This window comes from Podarcis tiliguerta (genome assembly GCF_965153285.1).
Source record: "Podarcis tiliguerta genome assembly, chromosome: 1".
Taxonomy (NCBI): domain Eukaryota; kingdom Metazoa; phylum Chordata; class Lepidosauria; order Squamata; family Lacertidae; genus Podarcis; species Podarcis tiliguerta.
In genome coordinates this window covers 79551250-79571264 of record NC_139534.1, presented here as the reverse complement: position 1 = coordinate 79571264, position 20015 = coordinate 79551250, and the positions used below count along the sequence as shown (strand labels likewise).

The 20015-nt window shown below is 40.5% G+C and overlaps 1 protein-coding gene across 26 annotated transcripts in view; it reads right to left on the bottom strand.

Annotated features, from left to right (window-relative positions):
* CD44 (CD44 molecule (IN blood group)) overlaps positions 1-20015 on the bottom strand; it is a 67215-nt gene that overhangs the window by 25933 nt on the left and 21267 nt on the right. For all 26 annotated transcript variants that reach the window (XM_083425309.1, XM_083425310.1, XM_083425312.1 and 23 more), the window contains exons 2-6: positions 13148-13313; positions 7146-7282; positions 5832-5903; positions 3809-3979; positions 3131-3256 (exon numbers count right to left, since the gene is read on the bottom strand). In XM_083425309.1, the coding sequence (XP_083281435.1) occupies positions 3131-3256; positions 3809-3979; positions 5832-5903; positions 7146-7282; positions 13148-13313 (672 nt within the window). The remainder of the gene's footprint in view (positions 1-3130; positions 3257-3808; positions 3980-5831; positions 5904-7145; positions 7283-13147; positions 13314-20015) is intronic.

Sequence of the window (20015 nt, the reverse complement as noted above, 5' to 3'; positions counted from 1 at the left end):
AGAAAGAGAAGAGCGCTATCATTTCCTCATCCATTCATTTACATCACTCTGTGAGAGGAGGAGATGTAAACCTGATGGAGAGCATTCTCAATGATAAGAGGGAAAGCAGCAGCAATCCAAAGGGGGGAAAGCCTTGGTGAAGAGGAAGAAAGAAAAATCTCACTGGCGAGAAGACAAACCAAGCGGTATCTTTCCATTTCAGAACAATGGAAAATGTGAGAGTGAATATAGCAAAGATGTTCATGCTGGAAATTCTTTCATGTATTTTTTTTCCAAATGACAGCTTTCATGTTTATTCTAAGAACGGCAATTCTTAGTTTTCAGCTTTGAGTTCCCAAAACATGTGCAAGGAATGGCATTTATTCTTCACCCAGAGTGTAACATTGCCCATTTTCTTGGATGATTTCCAGTACAGCGACATTCATTATCATCTGGCAATCAGTAATTATCTATTAGGTTCACAGAATCAGACAAAATTGGAAGGGGTATTGCAGGCAATATAGCCCAGCCCACTGCTGAAGGCAGACTGCAACCATGGCATCCATGAGAGATGGCCATTCAGCCTCTTCTTAAATGAAGCATGGAACTAGACTTCAGATGGCTTCGTTCCCCAAGAAGCAACACAAGCATAGCAGGATTAGCAGTCAACTGAAGCCTCTTCCCAAACTTAAGGTTTCATCTAACCAAAGTTTAGTGTACAGAAATGTATGGTATAAATACATACTAAGCATACAACAGAATGTATTCAGTGTTTGGTTGGAATGCAATTCGGTTGACAAAGTAGAAATCTTAGGCAGGAGAATTTGTTTCGCAAACACAAAGACCCCCAGAAACAACAGGGGTGCATCAAGAGGATGAAGCAGCTAAGAGGAAGACCCCCAACCCCTAGTTGCACCAGTGCACAGATCAACAGGCTCAGGATGACCTTTGATCTAGCTATAGAGCAGAACTGCAGAGAAAAGGCCACTGTTTTATTCAGCCTCAAAATTCAGAATAACTTAGAACAATTATTTATTTTACAGATGATGTCCTGGTGATAATGTGCAACATGGACAACTGTAACAAGAAACCAAATCAATAAATAACCAATTCTAGATCAAACAACTGCAGCAATTTTAAAGTACCATTAATTATACATTTATAAAATCAAGAAGTTGGTTTGGTCCAGGCTAGTGGACTAATTAGATTAGTGCTAAGTGGTTTTATTGGCTGGCTCTGTAATACTCCTTATATCAGCTTGCCCTTTTCATGAACTTATATAGTTTGGGAGTATCTGGCTTATGAACTTGCCATCATTTCTCAAAAAGCTGGTTTGAATCTCCAATCGCTATAATTCCTTAGACCACCCCTGAAGTGAGAAAGCTGAGATCAAGATTAGAAACGCACACGTATTCGCAAGTTTCTGCTCCGCTGCCAATTCCACAAATCTACTATTGCAAGTTAGAATGACATGTAAGCAGCAGACCCACAACTATTATCTGTGAAAAGAAAGAGCTGTGGTGGGAATTGCACAAGATTTTCCAGTGAAGGCAACTGTACAAGTGATGGGCAAAACTGGTTCAAATCTGTACTGCTGTCTGCATTTTGATGCAAAAATTTAAATCGTGCAGTTATGAATGACAATACGCATGCAGTGTAAAGCTGGTGATTCAAACACACTGCTTTTGCAGTTATTGGCCTCAAATTCTTGCTGTCCCAGCATGCAGGACATATTTCACACATCCCTAATACCAATCTTCCTTCCAGCACCTTCATGCCTACATGAAGGGAAGTCACCAGCACCAGTGCAAATTGTACATTTTACTCAACATCAGGAGTTACCTTGCACTGAGGGAGGAGGGGAATAAACATTATTTTAAGAAGCAGGAAATAACTTGTGACACTACTGTATGAGACCATTAAAATGCATTTTTATTACTAGGATGCAGCTAATTTCCTTCTTGCTCGTTATTTCTTCAAGAAGTCCCAAAGTAAACCTAAATAGGTTTATCTAGAAAGTTGCAATGTCAACCACATCGTTCAGCAGCTAAAAAGTACATTTCAGTGAATGATCAAAAGAAGCCCATTTAAATGGCAGCGCTGGCCAACTTGCATGTATTGAGATGATCATACAAATAAAGGAAAATGATGCCTTAATAGTAGTTCATGTGAAAAGTGGTGATCCAGAGAGATATCAAAATCATCTGGGCTCTGGTCAGAGAATTCATATTCTCTCTCTCTCTCACTCACACACACACACACACACACACACACACATATATATTTAATGAGACACAAAATTAAGTGCATACAAAGAACTCCAAGATGAAAGCAACATTTTTAACTCCTACCAGGAAAACCTGGATCACAGAATCTCAAACTGAGGCTTCTCTCCATCCCTGAGAGATGACCAGATGAATCTAGACTTCTTCTAATTCAAACAAATAGCCAGAGAACTACCCTTTAGATTTTCAATGAATATTTTTGAGTTTTTCTATACTGTCCAACTGAGAAAAAAGGGATCCTCAAGCACCATTCTGTCACCTTTTCAATGCGCTATCGAGGTTGGATATCCAGTATGGCCTCAATTAACTGAAAACCACATACTCATGCAGTATGTATCAAAAGGAAAAATGCCTTTCACAAATGGAAGACAGCTTTCTGAAGAGACTAATTGCATATTTCCAGAACTCTTGGACATCTGACACAATAGCACACTGGAGATATTAATGCAATAGTTTAATTAATCACAACTTTAAACACAGACCTGTAGAGGCTAGATTTGGCAAACTTGTACATTCTACATAGCACTGCTTCATGGAGTGGGTATCAGGCCCATGTACAGTCCACCACTACAAGTAGAATAAATTTGTGATCAGCATACATACACTAACCATGAGATCAGTCCTCCCTTTTTGAGGGAGACATATCATGCCTCTGGACCAATCAGACATGTCACACTAGGGACAAAGAGCAACACTGATCGTGAGCTCACCACTGCAACAATGTACACAACTACACAACATAAAGATTGTGCAAACTAATCCTTATTCAGTCTTATTTCTACCACACATCAGACTTCCATTCTTGTCTCTTCCAGAAGCACAAGAAAGTTTACATAAAATGTACCCAATACAATTGTTACACTTACTAGGACTTTGGGGCTGCTGGTCTTTAGAATGTCCTCCTTCATGGTGGCCATCATGTGTATTTGGAACATCAGTTGCATCTTCATCCTTCCCCGCAAAAGGCTCTTTTGAGGTAAAAGTACCATCATCTGTGTAATAATAGATAAATGAGTTGCATAATGGATAAATGAGTGACCTACCACCCATACTGTTTTCATTATGAATTCTTCGAACAACTTTGTGCATTGTTTCATTATATTACTGGAGCAGTACAGTGGTGCCTCGCAAGACGATATTAATTCATTCTGCGAGTTTTTTCGTCTTGTGAATTTTTTGTCTTGCGAAGCACGGTTTCCCATAGGAAATGCATTGACGGTTTCCCATAGGAATGCATTGATGGTTTTAAGAAAAAGGCACAAGACGTTTACGTCTTGCGAAGCAAGCCCATAGGGAAATTCGTCTTGTGAAGCAACTCAAAAAACAAAAAACTCTTTCGTCTTGCGAGGCATTCGTCTTGCGAGGTACCACTGTACTCTAGTTTCTGCTATAATAGACTAACAAGGGCACTACTCTAGAATTTATCGGCACTATGTTAGATGAATCATTTACAATATTCTTTTGTTTATGGCAGAAGGAAATTATCCTCGTTGATAGTTGCTACTTTTTCACATCATGACTTAAATAGTAAATCCCAGTGATACCTGTATGATGAGGAAAACGTGACGAGATACCCGGACTGATAACATTGGGATCTGTCGTTGATCTGTCATTTGCAGAACCACTGCCGCCAATATTTTCATCATCAGTAATGGGTGGTCGTTTTGTGAATCTCTCTCCATCAATATAGTGTGATCCATCAGGATTGTATATTTCTGTCGGAAAGAGGAAGTAAAGAATTAAACATAGCTGAACAGAGGTACATTTCTAGCAAGATAGCTGTCCTGTTGCAGTGCTATCTCCCATGTGGTAACTTACCACAGAACCTGTGCCTTCAACTACTTAGAGCCAAGTTCAAACCTTGTTTTAAGCAGCAGTGAGTGTCACACTTACATACTCCCATCTGTTCTATGAAGAGGCAACCAGTGTTTATTGTTACATCTGAATCGGGAACTCTGAACTTTCAAACTAAACTATGGTTTTTTAAACAAGCCAGGATGATAAACTATGATTTGATTCTAAACTAAACTAAACTATGGTTTTTTAAACAAGCCAGGATGATAAACTATGATTTGATTCTGGTTTGTTTTTAAAAAACAATTTAAGTTTAAACTAACCACAGTTTATCCTTCTTAGGCTTAATGATAAACTGCAGTTAATTAAAAAGAAGCAATGGGTGTTTCCAATCTCCTCATGGGCATGATACAGGAGGAGAGAGAAAGCTGGAGTGTACAAGCCTAAGGATTGTTTGCATAGTCCTAAACTGTGGTTAGCATTGTGCCCAAACTGGGCTAATGTCAAGATCCTGCCAAATGAAGAGGAAAACCTTTCCACATATGCATACATATAAGAAAACAAGTGGTTATACTCTCCTGACCACTTTTAGAATGTTTTATGTACAAAGTAGTTAGATGCACATTGTACAAGTCATCTCTTCTTCGTAAAACGTAGCCATTTTGTGGTTATCATGCACACTCTGCCCTGCGGGAACTTTTTTGTACTCTGAATTGTGGTATGCACTGTCTATGCAATGGCATATGCTGCTAGGATAGTAAAATGTTTTCCAACGAAGTACAATACAGAAGGCCATGCACCTGCAGACTTCCCTATGGTGCTTACTTTTTGAAGGAGACTCATAAACCCAATCGGTTAGAAGGAGTATGTAGCAAAAATCCTTTGGAGAACAATTTGCTAGGCTTGAACTATCCATGACAGATTATCATTTAAAGGATCGCAGGGGAAGAGGTGTTACCCGCTCCTTCATTTTCCAGTTGTTCTGCTCGTTGTGCAATGGCCAATCTAAATGTGCTTTGCTACAACTTGAAACTATTTCTTTCTAATCTTCACTGCTTTTGATAGACAGTTTTGATAGTTATTTAGATATATTAAAACAATTATTGTGTCTCGTGAATATTACATTCAAGAACTGTCTGCCGCCTGTAACAATCAACTTCATTGTATCCTTGACAGGATAATCAGTATGTTTGATAAACTATCCAATACAGTGACTTATTCAAGTCTGACAATGTGCTCTGGATTCAACCAAGGCAGGCAGTGCGTGTTAAAATAAACATCCATCAATGAAGAAGATGCACAAATGCTTCTTGTAATGTACCAAAAAGAACATGGAGATTAATGCATGTGCTTCAAAGGCTCTAAGCCAAGAAATAATCAGTGGGAGAGAGGTTAAAGGGCAGAAACACCTATACACACAAAATTTTGCTGCAGGGTCTCACTTATTTAATTTGATAATAATATGGCTGATTTTTTATCACCTCCGAATGATCTTATAAGGCCTAATTCTAGCAGATAAATGGAAAACAAATAGTTTAAAAATCAGGCAGATGATGATACCATGAAGTTGTACTAGATTATACTAAATACCTATAGGAGGTTATTCTATTCTAAAATGTATACAAAACTCTAATTCTATTCTAAAATGTATACAAAATACAAATACATTTTCTGAATATGCTTTCTTATGGGCACATTAAAAGTTTGCAAAGGTTTGTTTCAGAGCCTGCAAAATATAGCTCAACACAAAGATGTAGGAAATTCAGTTCTTACCTATTTTGCTATCTTCATCAGGCCAAATGGAGTATAACTTTATGACAGGGTCACAAACTATGTCCCTTGATTCTACAAAGGGGAGAGCAAAATATTATCTGGTTAATTTTTGTTAGAAGCAACAAAGGAAATGAGAACTGACACTAAAGCGGTGGCTATGCAACAGGTTTCAGCTGAGAACTCAACCATCCCATGGACAAAAGTAAGTCTTCCACACCTGTAGGTTTAAGGTCTTGAATTTGGAATTGGCATATATACTACATTCATTCATTCATTCATTCACTGACTAAATTTATATCCCACTTTTCCTACCACAGAAGCTGACAAAGAAGTAATAAAACGTATTTAATGTTTGATGTATTATAGTATTTTAATATTTTTTGGAAGCCGCCCAGAGTGGCTGGGGAAGCCCAGCCAGATGGGCAGGGTATTAATAAATTATTATTATTATTATTATTATTATTATTATTATTATTATTATTAAAAACAATGCCAATACAAATGCAGGTTGTAATCATGCTAAGCGTGAGTTTCTGTTAAAAAATAGAAGCTGAGATGCATAATTAGAACGTAAAGCCGATAAATCCTTAAAAACTTGACAGCAGTTCAAAATTTGCATGGCCTGCAACTGTTTGTGTGTATCAGAAGCATCATCTCCTTCCTAACTGCCCCACACACTCAGGAATGTTGTAGTTAGACCTTTCCTGGTTTTTAAGCCAGCATCATACGAAAATTTAATTTTGTGGGGAGGGACGGAGGGAGAGGACTCTCACTGTTCAGCCACATGTCAGCTTCTTAGGACATATCAGCCCCATGTGGACCGCAATGCAAATGTTTATTTCTCAGGACACTGAGATCCCGCCCCAGTTGCCTACATCCACCAGACTTCATTAGCCAAATATGATATGATGGCGACAGCTGTACACTGAGGCCTGAGCCATTTATTGAGGTTTGCCACAGTCATATATTAAGCAGTGGGTAGGGTCCAATTTTTAGAGCAATTTTTGTGGAGACGTACACCAAATGCATGAGGAGGCCTCTACATTTCTGATCTGCATACTGGTTTTTTTGTTGCCTGCTGGAAATTGCAAAAAAGTGGGGAGGGGTTGGGCCGCAATATATGATGACTGGTTGAATATGTTCAACTTGGTGTGTCAGCAGTTATGCAGGCTTGCCAAAAAAATCTGTTTTTAGCATATGTCTCCTGCATATTCTGCTTTGTAAGCTATAACATTTATTTCAACAAACTGAGACATAGCATGTGTGGCGGCAAAATATCTCTGTTAGGAAGCATGTGAACAAACCCAAACATACCTGATGAATTGAAGCAATATGTATCATATTTGTCGGATATATTTGACGAAAGTACGTATATCCCAGTGTGGTTTGCTGCACAGAGCGCATAAGGGGTGTGTCGAGGAACTACAATTTTTTCTTCTATATAACCATATCTAGGAAAAAGAGGCATAAACATATTGATGCATCTAGGTATATAACCAATGTACACAGAATTATATACTACCACAAAGCATCTGTGAAGGAACCACATCAACCAAACTGAAGGAGCATCTTTTCCCCCATCATTCAGCCCAGACACTGAGATCTAGCTCTGAGGACATTCTGACAGTTCCCTCACTGTGAGAAGGGAAACTACACAGAACCAGATAGAGGGCCTTCTCTCTTAGGGGACATTCGGCATCGAAACATGTCTGTATACCTTTAAGAAGTTTCTGGGATTAATTGGCTGCAGCTGGCTGTTGCTAAAGGAAAAAAGCTGAGTTTTGTAGCCTGCCTGCAGGAATAACACCCACCAGAGTTTGTGTTTATTGTTTAGTAATAAAGTCTTCGTTTTAGTTTGGGTTTTTACACCTATGTCTCCTGGAGTTACTCTGTCCTCTGCCACCTGCTGGAAATCCCCCTCCAATATTCTCGGTAGTGGTGCCCACCCTGTGGAACGACCTCCCGTCAGATGTCAAGGAAATAAACAACTATCTGATGTTTAGAAGACATCTGAAGGCAGCCCTGTATGGGGAAGTTTTTAATGCTCAATGCTTTACTGTGGTTTTATAATTTGTTGGAAGGCGCTCAGAGTAGCTGGGGCAACTCAGTCTGATGCATATAACAACTACTACTACTACTACTACTACTACTACTACTACTGTAGACTGACTCTGATTCTATCCACATAATTGGTGTGTGTGTGTGTGTGTGTGTGTGTGTGTGTGTGTCTTTCAAGCCATGATCCATCCTGCACTCTACGAGATCTTTTAAATGAATTATAGAACAATTATGGTACTATAGTACTGCAGTGGATTCAACCATTTGGAAAAATGCTTTGGAAGGTCCAAGTTAGAGTCCCAGAAACTCTGCTCTTCTAGAGACAGCAGGTGTAGCAGCAGATGGGCATATTATTGTTATTCTTAATATTGCTATATTGAATATGTATACATGACAATGGGTTCCAGATGTTTTGCTTTTGTTTTATTTTTTAAATAGAAATGCTCATTGTAGGAAATGGAAGGGACAATATTTGAGTAAGAAAGAACATGCAGGCATCTGACTCCATGTACTTCTGATATCTCTTGTTTAAAATAAAAATCCCAGGTAGCAGGGTTGAGAAACAGTGCTATCTGAAATTCTAGAAAGCAACTGCACAGAGCTTAGACAGTACTGAGCTAGTCATAGGCAGGTAGCCATGTTAGTCTGCTGTAGCTGAAACAAAATAAAAAAATTCCTTCCAATAGCACCTTAAAGGTAAAGGTAAAGGGACCCCTAACCATTAGGTCCAGTCGTGACCGACTCTGGGGTTGCGGCGCTCATCTCGCTTTATTGGCCAAGGGAGCCGGAGTACAGCTTCCAGGTCATGTGGCCAGCATGACTAAGCCACTTCTGGCGGACCAGAGCAGCGCACGGAAACGCCGTTTACCTTCCCACCGGAGCGGTACCTATTTATATACTTGCACTTTGACGTGCTTTCGAACTGCTAGGTTGGCAGGAGAAGGGACCGAGCAACGGGAGCTCACCCCGTCGCGGGGATTCGAACCGCCGACCTTCTGATTGGCAAGTCCTAGGCTCTGTGGTTTAACCCACAGTGCCAATAGCACCTTAGAGACTAAGTTTGTTATGGGAAAGCTCCATACCCATAACAAAGTTAGTTGGTCTCTAAGGTGCTACTGAAAGTACTGAGCTAGATAGACTAAAGGCTTGATTCATTATCAGGTGGTGTCATTGATTAATTGGATGTAACAATAATATAAATGATTTGTCAGGTGTGTACTGGTCATTAGGAATGACATTAGGACATTGGATTTGGAAAGGGAAGGAATTTTCCTGCAGCACAATTGGCAGGCCCACTGTCTTGGGGCATCTAAAGCTATTTGCTGTGCAAGCTGCTGTGTTCTGAATTCCAGATGTCACTGTGGTGGGTGGGGATAAAATATTAAAGGGTGAGTGGCCCCATATTTACACAAAGGGTTATACTAGGGAGCTACATGCGATCTCTTTCCGGTCTGTGTTCCATTAACCCAGTCTCTATATTTTCCTAACTTACCAGCAGAAGAAACTGACGGGGTTATTGCAAGAAAGGGCAGAGCACAACAATGAAGGAGAAGCAAGGATGATGAAAAACATACCACGCTCTAAACTTTGCAAAGCTTCAATAAAATGTTGAAATGTAGCAATAATCTACACATGGAATGCTGGCTAAAATAAGTAACATCCCCCTTGCTGTTCTGTACTGAGCATAGGGCTTTCCAGCATATATGGAACTACATAAACTGATTCAGTGACCGGTTCAGTGGAACATGGGGTTAATAAAATTATGTAACAAATAAAGGTTATTTTGCAATACTATCCTGAGTTTCTAGTACATTTAGTACCGATTTCCTTTAAATCTTCTTTGCCGAAAATGTTTATTGAAAGTTAATCAACATCTCTGCACCCCCCCTCCTTTTAAAAATGGCTTTTGATTGGGGAGAGACAGCTAAGGACTCGTCTACGCTTCCGCTTACTCTCTGTATAGAAAGCACAGGTCCTAAAGGTTTTCCATTTGAAACCTGCTGCATTGTAGGCAAGCATCAACCTGCGTAAAACCCAATCAGCGTTTGATCCAGTTGAGTGGTAAAGAATGGGTTTTCCTTGGGGGAAAGCAGAGGCACAAGCAGAAATTTGGACAGGCCCTAAGGTAGCCACTGCTGAAACTCTGGCTTGTATAGAATGCTGCTCTTCCATTTGTGCAACTATCACCCACTAGTGCAACAGACTTCCCCACCCTCCTCTGCAGTCCACTGCACAACCTCAAAGAGAGGTTGTGTAGCAGCTAGCACTGATTTTGTGCAGAGACAGGAGAAGAATAAAACGTCTTATTTCATGAGTGGAATGCTGTTCATGCAGTGCTGGATACAACCTTCTGGTTCAGGATTGAGGTGCAGAAAATTATACTCCATTAATGTGATCCCTGTCAACCTGGGACTGATTTCCAAGTAAATGTGTGTAGAATCAGGCTGTTAAAGTGTTACTTCTTTTGTTCCGAGGTGTACAGTAAAGCCACTGTACTATAGCAATGGCTTTTTAGTAACAGATCAACTCAAGCAGAAAGTGAAGCCCTTTTCAGATGAATGCACAGGGACACTGGCATTGTGGCACTAGTTTCCTGCAAAATATGACAGGGCTTCTCTAATGGGTTGCCTTAAAACCTGTGGAAATTCCCTGCTCCACAAAAGGTGCAGAAGCTCTGATTTCTCCGCCCCCCCCCCCCCGACCAGACTCTTCTTGTTTCACCCTACACCCTTTCATTATGACCTGAATTAGGACCTTCCTTAGGCACTCATTTCGTTAAATATTCAGAAATCATCTCCCATAAACTAGCAAGGCTTAAGGTAATATCATGCAACATGATATTACCTTTTCCCTTCCAGTTGTGGAACTTGAACACAGGTCCCAGTTTCCTCACTGAGCCATGTTCCGGGCCTTAGAAACATGAGTAATTCTTGATCATAACTATTTCCACTGTACTATTAAGGTCACTGCATTGCAAAACATTGGCAAAACATGCTGTTGCCAATGTGAGTCCAACAACACTATCTACCAAACTAGAACGTGTTTCTTCAGAGCCAATGCATGTCTGATGTGACAGAGTTGCCAGGGTTGTTAAGCATGGTATGTACAAAGCAACCCTGAACCGTCTCATCCTCTGTAACAAGCCTAGGCACCATACTAATCTTTTAAACCCCTTGCATAAGAAAATACATCATAATATGGGATATTCAGCTGTCCATTATGGAAAGAATCTCTCCGTCTCCCAAGTTTTGAAATTTAGAAGGATCTTTAAGGTTCCGTCTCATCCTTACTATGTGTGGCTGTGATCTAAGAGAACATGCGTTCTGTCTGAATACTTTAAAGATAGGAAAAAATATCTACTGGATAGATAGTCTCACCACTGCCATTACTGCAAGAAGGCACACAATCCCGGCCCTATCTAGAATTCCAATAACCTTTCCAGAGCCCCTTGGGAAGGATGGGCTATAAATAAAAAGGAATTAGTTAAATCATTTTTGCTCCTTGGGCAGGATTCAACTAATGAGTCCTGCTAGCGGAAGTCTGCACGAGGACTTACACAACAGGGCTTTCCCCCACACCTCCCAGCTTGGGGTGGTGGGTGGGAAAAAGCCAGAATGCAGCATTAAAAAAATAGAAGAATTTTGCCAATTGTGCCTGAAGAGACTTTTCTATAACTTCATTGACCATTATTTTGGATAAGATGGTTCCTTCATATTTTTCTACTATAATTCTGTTTATCCCATTAATTTATATCCCATACCCTGCAAAAAGGAATAATAATGCAACTCAGGCCCTTAGGGAAAACAAGACTGTGAAGACCTTTTGCTAATGCTTCCTGGAGACTATGCAACTATTAATAACTCTGCCTGACATTTATTCCATACACAGTTAAATATTTTTGAACAATTGCACCATCAGAAACTAACTAATCTAATTACTTACCATGCTAATTAGGCTGATTACTTTCCATACCAATGAATTTGCCTTTACTCCGCGTATTTTGAACTCTTACAGAAGTCCAAGCACTGTGTAGCTCACAAACCAGCAATAAAATTCACATCATAAAGATGCAAAAGCAACGCAGTTAAACCTTTTGACAGAATGGACTTAGGAGTACTTAGGTGGTTGTGTTATAGACAATAAGGTGGTGCTTTATCAATTTGCTTTCCCTCAGTTGCATGTTCATAAAATTTAATTATTAGTAATGGTGCCACACACACGGCCTAAACTAATTTAATATGTTAAGTTAATGAGGCATATGTTGCCCTTAGGCTGCGGTTCTGCTTCCATGTAGTTGCCCAAGGTAAGTAACAATCCCTTCCAGACAACCCAACTGCCAGATCAATGTGGAAGCTGCCCTGTGGCACGTACATCTCCGCAGGTGGGCAGGAATGCTGGTAAATATTTATTGTACTTATACGCAATGCTGATGATGATATTTGGCACAGCAAAGTGACTAACAGGGTAATTAGCAACAGGAGATGGGAAGGCTCGCTCAAATCTTGCCTTGGCTGGGTACTGCCTAGGTGGCCTTAAGGCAAACAAAACATCAGTCTCTCCATCTGACATGGGGTAATGCTACATTAATGCCGCATCTTACATGCATCTGACCTGTGCAATTTCAGCCATACGCAGTTGAAGGCAGGCTGATTGAAATTGCACAAGTCCCCAAGCAAGGCGGAAGAGAGCTTAAAAGCTATTTTCATGCTGAGTCTGCTTGGAGTTACGGAGTGCAAAAAGAGCTCTTAAGCTCTCCACCTTGCTTGCTGGGCCACACCTGCTCAGCACGCTATGGGATGCTCAGTGAGATCTCGCAGGAGCATCCCTAGCCTTCTAGAACCATTGCACTGACCAGGCATTGTCCCACAAGCACAGCCAAGTGCTTAAAATCTCTTTTCGTGCTGGGTAAGCCAAGTGGACCTGTTGCAAAGAGAACTTTTAAGTGTTCCACCTGGCTTGCTGGGCAAGGCCCCCTCAGCACACCAGCTCTGAGAGTACTGGGGATATTCTCCCCCCCCCCCTCACCTGCTTGCCGTGGGGCAGCTCCAAGCATTTGACTACACACAATTTTCGCATATGCCGGTACATGTAACCCTTGGGGCTGAATGAAAGATGTGGGATTACTATGCTGTTCTATTTTACAGGCTTGTTCTAAGGCAGGGGGTGGGGAACCGGTGTCGCTTCAGATGTTACTGGACTTCAATTCCTAAAAACAAACTATCCAAAACTTTTTGAAAGTACACCTGTAGATTTCCTACCTGCAGGTTTCAAATCCTTGGTCATAAGCTTTCTGCATCTGGTCCCATGTTGGAAGGGTGCTGTTGAGAGCTTTACAAAGCTCAATGGCCTCTTCTCTTGAAAGGCTATAACGGCGGTTTTTCTCAACGTGGAAAACACCTGCATATCTGCAACTTATATTCAAATCTGTGAATTAGAGAAAAACAAAGAACTGATTACACAATGACACTGGCCATTACATTTTAAATACCATATCAGATGTTTGGCTGTTTCAAAATCCTAGTAAAAACTTTATTGGCATTACCGAACCATTTATTTAACCAAAAGCACTTTAAGCAAACCATACAGTTCTGGAAGGAGCAGAGGAGATTTTATGTTTTTGACCGGCCTTGGAAATGATAAGTAGTTCTTTCATGTTACAAATGAAGTTTTCCATGACAGGATCATGTTGGAGTTAGTATCCTCTTGATAATACCTTCTATATAATCTGAAACATATCTATTTACATTAGCATAAACCTTCTCTAAGGACTGGCATTGGTTCAAAATGCTTTTTTTTCCCCCCTCAGAAAAATTAGCTGAACAGAACATGTCAAGAGGAGAGGAAATGTTCAAGGTTCGTATCTACATTCAAGTTTGAAATAAGTATTAGTCCGAAATGCAAAGGTGGGTTATGAGGATTTTGTAAGCATGGAACGCTCACTATTTAATGAGGAGAACTAGCACTTGCAAGTGCATAGGATACATCTTCCACAAGCAGAATGTCAACTGTGCTTGGATTCCAACATGGGAGCAAGTGGGGCATGCTTACCCAACATTCTTTAAGTTTCTTTTCCCCCTTTTCCAAGGCAACACTGGCCTTGTCAAGCATACCAAGGAATAAATAAATGCATAAATCTCTACTTGTGCTTCACCAATTAGTAAAGTCACAATTAGTAAAGACTAGTCCATGTGCCAAATTTGCAGTTGTCCACAACTTTTGTCAAGCATTCCTTTAACTGGAATTCTGCAAAGTGTTACTGCACAGGTTGCAAGTGGCATAAACCAGTCATAGTATGAGGGAGAGGAACTCAGATTCACACACACACACACTTTCCCTCTCCCTCTCTATGGAAGGTTTTTTAAAATCATGGCTTCATTCCTGACTACATTCTCAGTATTAATACTAGAGCCCTTCTCCAATAATTTGGCTTTATATCAAATAAACCATTGTGTCAGAAAATATAGTGCAACCAAACATACAGGAGGTAAATGGTGTCCTTCTAAGGCCCTTAGCACCATCCTAAATATTCTCCTTCCCTAATAAGAAAGACAGACTATAGTAGAGGTAGGGAGCGGGTAATGCTTTTCACAGCATGGAAATATCACCTGCTAATGTTTGCAGAGAAAGCTAATGTTAAGGATATAAGAGTAGGGGCCAGTGGAAATCCTAAGGGAAGTCCTCTCAAATGTGATCTGAGAGAAATGCCCTTAAATGGTGTCCGTTGCTGATCCATTAAGCATGATGGACTCGTGTTGCCTAAGTGTTCCATCCCATTTGCAACGCAATCAGAAATTGGGCCTCAGCTATTTTCTTCTTCCTTTGTCCTTCATAGCTGGCAGGCACTGGCATGGCAATGTTGTTTTCCTGACACCATGTGATGTTCCATAGCTGGAAGCCAATATTGTTTAATAATGGCTCTTAAGAGAGGCAAAACTCGCACAACAAGCTGTAATTGTCCTAATCATTAATCTCGGCCAGCCCATAAGACTTTGGTGATTCAACATGAAACCATGAAATGCCCCTGAGCATGTTTCAGATTTTAAAGAGCATGGAGATCGTTAATCCACAAGCACAAGCCTTCGCAGCCAAGCCTTTGCCTGTCTTCTTTTTCTTCTATCTGCCTTGTATCCTGTAACCTCTGCAGCAGAACGCCCTGTAAGATCATTGCTAGTGAGCTGTAGGCCCCACGGCTGATAAAGAAGGGGAACTGGGCAAAGTGGTGGTAACAATCCCTTACAAAGAATGAAGCAGGGATTTTGCTGCACATCCTACTGAGGGTCTATCTGAACTGGAAGTAAAATTTGCAACGGATTGACATTTCACTCCTAACACAGAGCAAAAGCTTTTAGCTCTGAGGACAGTAGCAACAAAACTCTACGTCCCCCAGATGGTTGAAGTCAGGCCACAACTCTAGTTTTTCTCAGAAACAATTATCCCTCTGTCCTCCATGAGCCACATTCCTTGTTCTTCTCCCTCCGTGTTTCTGATGCCTGCTGGAAACTACGGTGGCAGGATATGACAGAAGCAAGTTGGAGAATTATCAGTGATTCTGCCCTCACCTAGAGAAGGAACCTGCCTTCCATTAGTTCCTTCACTACACAGATTTGAAAAGCTCCACTCCTGGCAGAACCAGGAAACAATTGGGTCTTTGTTTCCACCTGACCCGCTTCCAACCACATCTCCAATGGCTTGAAATTGCAAGCTGAATAGGAAAAATGGCTGCTGGGGGGATTGTTAAGCAACCCTATAAATGCTACTACAATAAGCTTCCCAATGGCCACTATTTTTCTTTTTTTATATACATTTTTATTGATTTTTTTTTAGCATATCAGTTCCAACAGTCATACAACATATCTTCTTATCTTATACAATATTTTAGACTTCTGTCAACACCTCTGATGATTTTCCATTCTTTGTCACTTGGCCACTATTTTTCTTCAGGAAAAGCTGCAGTTTAGGCTGAAGTATACACAGTTGAATCCTTTCCAAGCGACTATCTCTCTTTCAGAGAGATTTCTGTCCCTTGTTTTAAAGACACTTCCCATATGATGATACTCTAAATGGATATCACCTTCTATGTGGGAAAATGGCATCTAGTTTGCATAAAGCAACATGTTTAAGGCCTCCTTTTCATCATGGGTAAGGGACAATGGCCTGAAGCCACACTATTCAGTGCATGCAGACGTGGGGGAACAGATACAGTACACCCAACTTTCCCACAAAGAAGTGATATTTGTTTAGGAAATTGCCATGTGGCTTTCAGAAACCAAGGGCTCAAATGTAAGAGCCAAAGAGTCTTTTTCATCCCTGCTAACATAACCACACAGAGCTAATCATTCACAACAGCCTGGCTTTACATCCGTTACTTGAAATAAGTATATGCAAACATTTCTTCTCTATGACGAATGTTGAATGTTAATAATAATGAGGGTTATTTTCCCCTCTGTGTTTTCTTTTCTTTTTAAGTACAGAACCAGCAGGTTTCACACTCAGACAGGCTACCATTTTATATTTTAAAACTTAGTGCACCATGTAATTAAGAGATGTGTAGGCACATCAAAGTGACTGCAGCAGCAAAGTATTTGCAGAAATATTGCTTTGCTTCACGGAAAAAAAGGGGAAAGAGAACTAGTATTCAAGCATGCAAAACTGCAGATGGTTGCCATGGGGACCAGGAAGTGCTCATCTAACTTTGGGATTTTCGTTTCTGGTTTCTGCGGTTCAGAGCAGAATGTTTGAGACATGGGCAGGAAGTGAGAAGTGGAGCCTGAAAGCTCCAATAATATTAGGGTCTTGATGGCGCAAAGCATCGTTCTTCTATATGTTTGCCATGAATTCAGATTTAAGCTGTGGTGCTGTGTTATTTGTCCCTGAATATGAGCACCAATAGGCATATCTACCACAAACAGCAAAATCTATTGCCCTTTGTCGGTTCTGCAGAATGAGGCAGTCCCCAAAAGGTGCTTTCCAGAGTTCAAAGCTGGTCCTCTCTCTCTGCCCCACTCAAAACTGCAATTTGTGTTTCTGTTTCAGAGAGAGTGGGGGAGAAAGACTTGCTTTCTGCTAAAACTGGCTCTCACATTTCAGAGAGGTATCTATTTCCTAGCCATTTTAGGCCATTTACCAGTAACGTCTTTAACAACAGATGTGCCTGGCGACTTGGAACATTTATAGTCATTCTGGCCTCTCATTAACCTTCCTGTCCCAAACTTCAGGCTCCTTGAAAGTATTTATCACACCCACACAACTTCTTTTCAAACACACCTTGTTCAAGAAACCTTAGTTTGGTCGCTCATATTTGTATGTGCAGTATGTATGTGTTAAATCAGATTCATTACAATAATTGTGTCTTCTTCATTACCATGTATTTGGGCTACAGATAAAACCAAGCTGCAGTGTGAAGCTTTGAAAAACCCAATGGCTTCTTGATTAATTATGTCTGATTTCACAGCACATAAGTACAAGGAAAATATGCATTGAGTAGTATGAAATTTATCTCAGATCCAACTTTGATTAACATTTATGTTTTTCTCTAATCTGGTTTCCGTTTCCTGACTCAAATATGCCAGATGGTATAATATAATCACTATCAGGAGAAAAGTCATTGGGTGCAACACAAAAGAAGTTTACCAATCCCAAATTTCACTGAAATAAAATTATTGTGCTTTAAAGTGGGTGGAACTGCATACTTTAGTTCCAGTGACTACAGTAGCCAGGCCTACACAACCTAGTGAAAAATTTCTTTCTGGCATTCTTAATATATGAACAACCGGGACCATTCCCCCCCCCCTTTTTTTTTTTACAATGCATTGGCAAAAGGAAGGTCACATCTTTTTTATTTATTTACACCCCACTGTTGAAAGACATCAAAATAGAAATTCAGCATTATACACAATACTGAGCAATACCATTCCAGGTCTTTTACTTTTCCTCCTGGTTCTCAATAAAACACTCTAAACACAAAGCAGGACTGCTCTTTACAATGCAAGCTGAGCTTCACAACTACTTCTGGCAATACATAGCAATTAAAAGAAACGTCCCATGGTGACTAAAGAATAACTATTTCCCAATATTTCAGTTGCTGTATTGAAGCTGAACAGAGAATCGGGTAAAGGTGAGCCTGTCCCCAAAGACATTATCCATGAACCAGCTTGAGACCATTGTATTACTTTATATTTTACTTTTGGAAGATATATTTTCTTTTCAAACGTATTGTTTGTTTCAAGAGGGTGACAGCATCTCTTTACCAAAAAAGGTTGGCTAGCAACAAGTGTGGTATTTAAAACTTAAGATAATAAGATACCGTAGAGAGATTCCACAAACGTCACAGACATATGAATTGGCAAGCGTATTTAGGATTAGATGTTCCACTGGATAATGGCTACAGACAACTATGAGTAATAAAGTAGTACCACAGACAGGATGATTGGTGACATGGAGATACATCTGAGTAAAATTCCACAGGGTGTTGCGTGGGGTGCAGTCTTCCCATTTAGCTTCTTAGCTTGTTGAGAAAGTCACCTCAAGCAACTTGCATTTCTTGAGTATATCTGCTTTGTTTGTCGCCCATTGTGGTTTGTTTAAGTTAAGCATGATTATTCGATCTACATAGGGGATGATTTATTATCCGTGGACAATAAGCACAAGTGGTATAAACCATGGCATTTAAATATTAAAGCATTAATATCCACATTTTGCCCCATGCCTAGACCAATGCTGAAGTATATTTTGAAGTGTCTCCAAAATTTTTTACACATCGCTTGGGAAGGCAGACGAACTAATGCCAGTGTACTGGAAGAAGCAAAGATCACCAGTGCTGAAGCAATGATTCTTCAACATCAACTTTGTTGGACTGGTCATGTTGTTCAGATGCCTGATTATTGTCTTCCAAAGCAACTAATCTATTCCGAACTTAAAAATGGAAAGCATAATGCTGGTGTGGTCAACAAAAGAGGTTTAAAGTATCTCTCAAAACAAATCTTTAAAAATGAAGTATAAACACTGATAACTGGGAAACACTGGGCCTGCAAGCGCTCCAATTGGAGAACAGCCTTTACCAAAGGTGTCATGGACTTTGAAGATGTGCAAACTCAGGATGAAAGGAAGAAACATGCTAAGAGGAAGGCACATTTGGCAAACCCTCACCGTGATGAATTCCCACCCAGAAACCTATGTCCCCACTGTGGAAGGACGTGTGGATCCAGAATTGGCCTCCACAGTCATTTATGGAGTCACTGTTAAGACCGAGTTTATGGAAGACAATCTTACTCTGGTATGAGTGATCGCCAAAGAAGAAGATATCAGTGAAGACTTCAACAGCAGACTTAGGCTAAGAGAGAATGATTTGCTGAAGGGCACCAGTAAGCTCTACTTCCTGTAAGCAATGTCCAATTCTTTGTCCACTAGCAATTTCAAAGAGAATGGTGCCATGAATCAAACCACAGAGTGATGTACATGCCAGCACAGTGTAGCGGTTAGAGTGGCAATATATGCTCAGAGACAAATCACCACTAGGCCATGAAACTCACTGTATGACACTGGGTCACACACTTGTGACTCAGGCCAACGTGGTACCAACTCTCACCAGTAACATCCAGTAACCCTTGCAGGCTGGGGTTTATGGAGTTGTACTCTAAAACATCTATAGGGCACCAAGTTAGCAAAAGCTGATGTATGCCACCTTGATGGCAATGATGATTTATTAAATTTGTACACTGCCCTTCATCCAAAGATCACAGGGCAGGTCACAACAGAAAAATACAAAATGAGAACACAAAATACACAAAACAAAAATGAACCAATAACTCCTCTCCCACAAAAATTATCTAAAAGGTCATAGAAAATCAGCATTATTTCCATAAAAATCAAACACTGATGAACCCCACACTGAAGAGTCCACGGGGCCAAAGAGCACTCCCCAATCACCCTCTGGAAACAACCATCCAAGTAGGACCAGAACCACCGCAAAGTGATGCCACCCACTGTCAGGGACTGGGCAGCAAGAATGGTGGAGACCGCCTCCCCAACCTAACCCTTCCAGGGAAGACAGTATAGATTCACAACAGTGGTTTGAGGGGGGGTGTCACGGCTCAGAGGCAGGTGAGGGGAAAATTTGGGAAATAATGG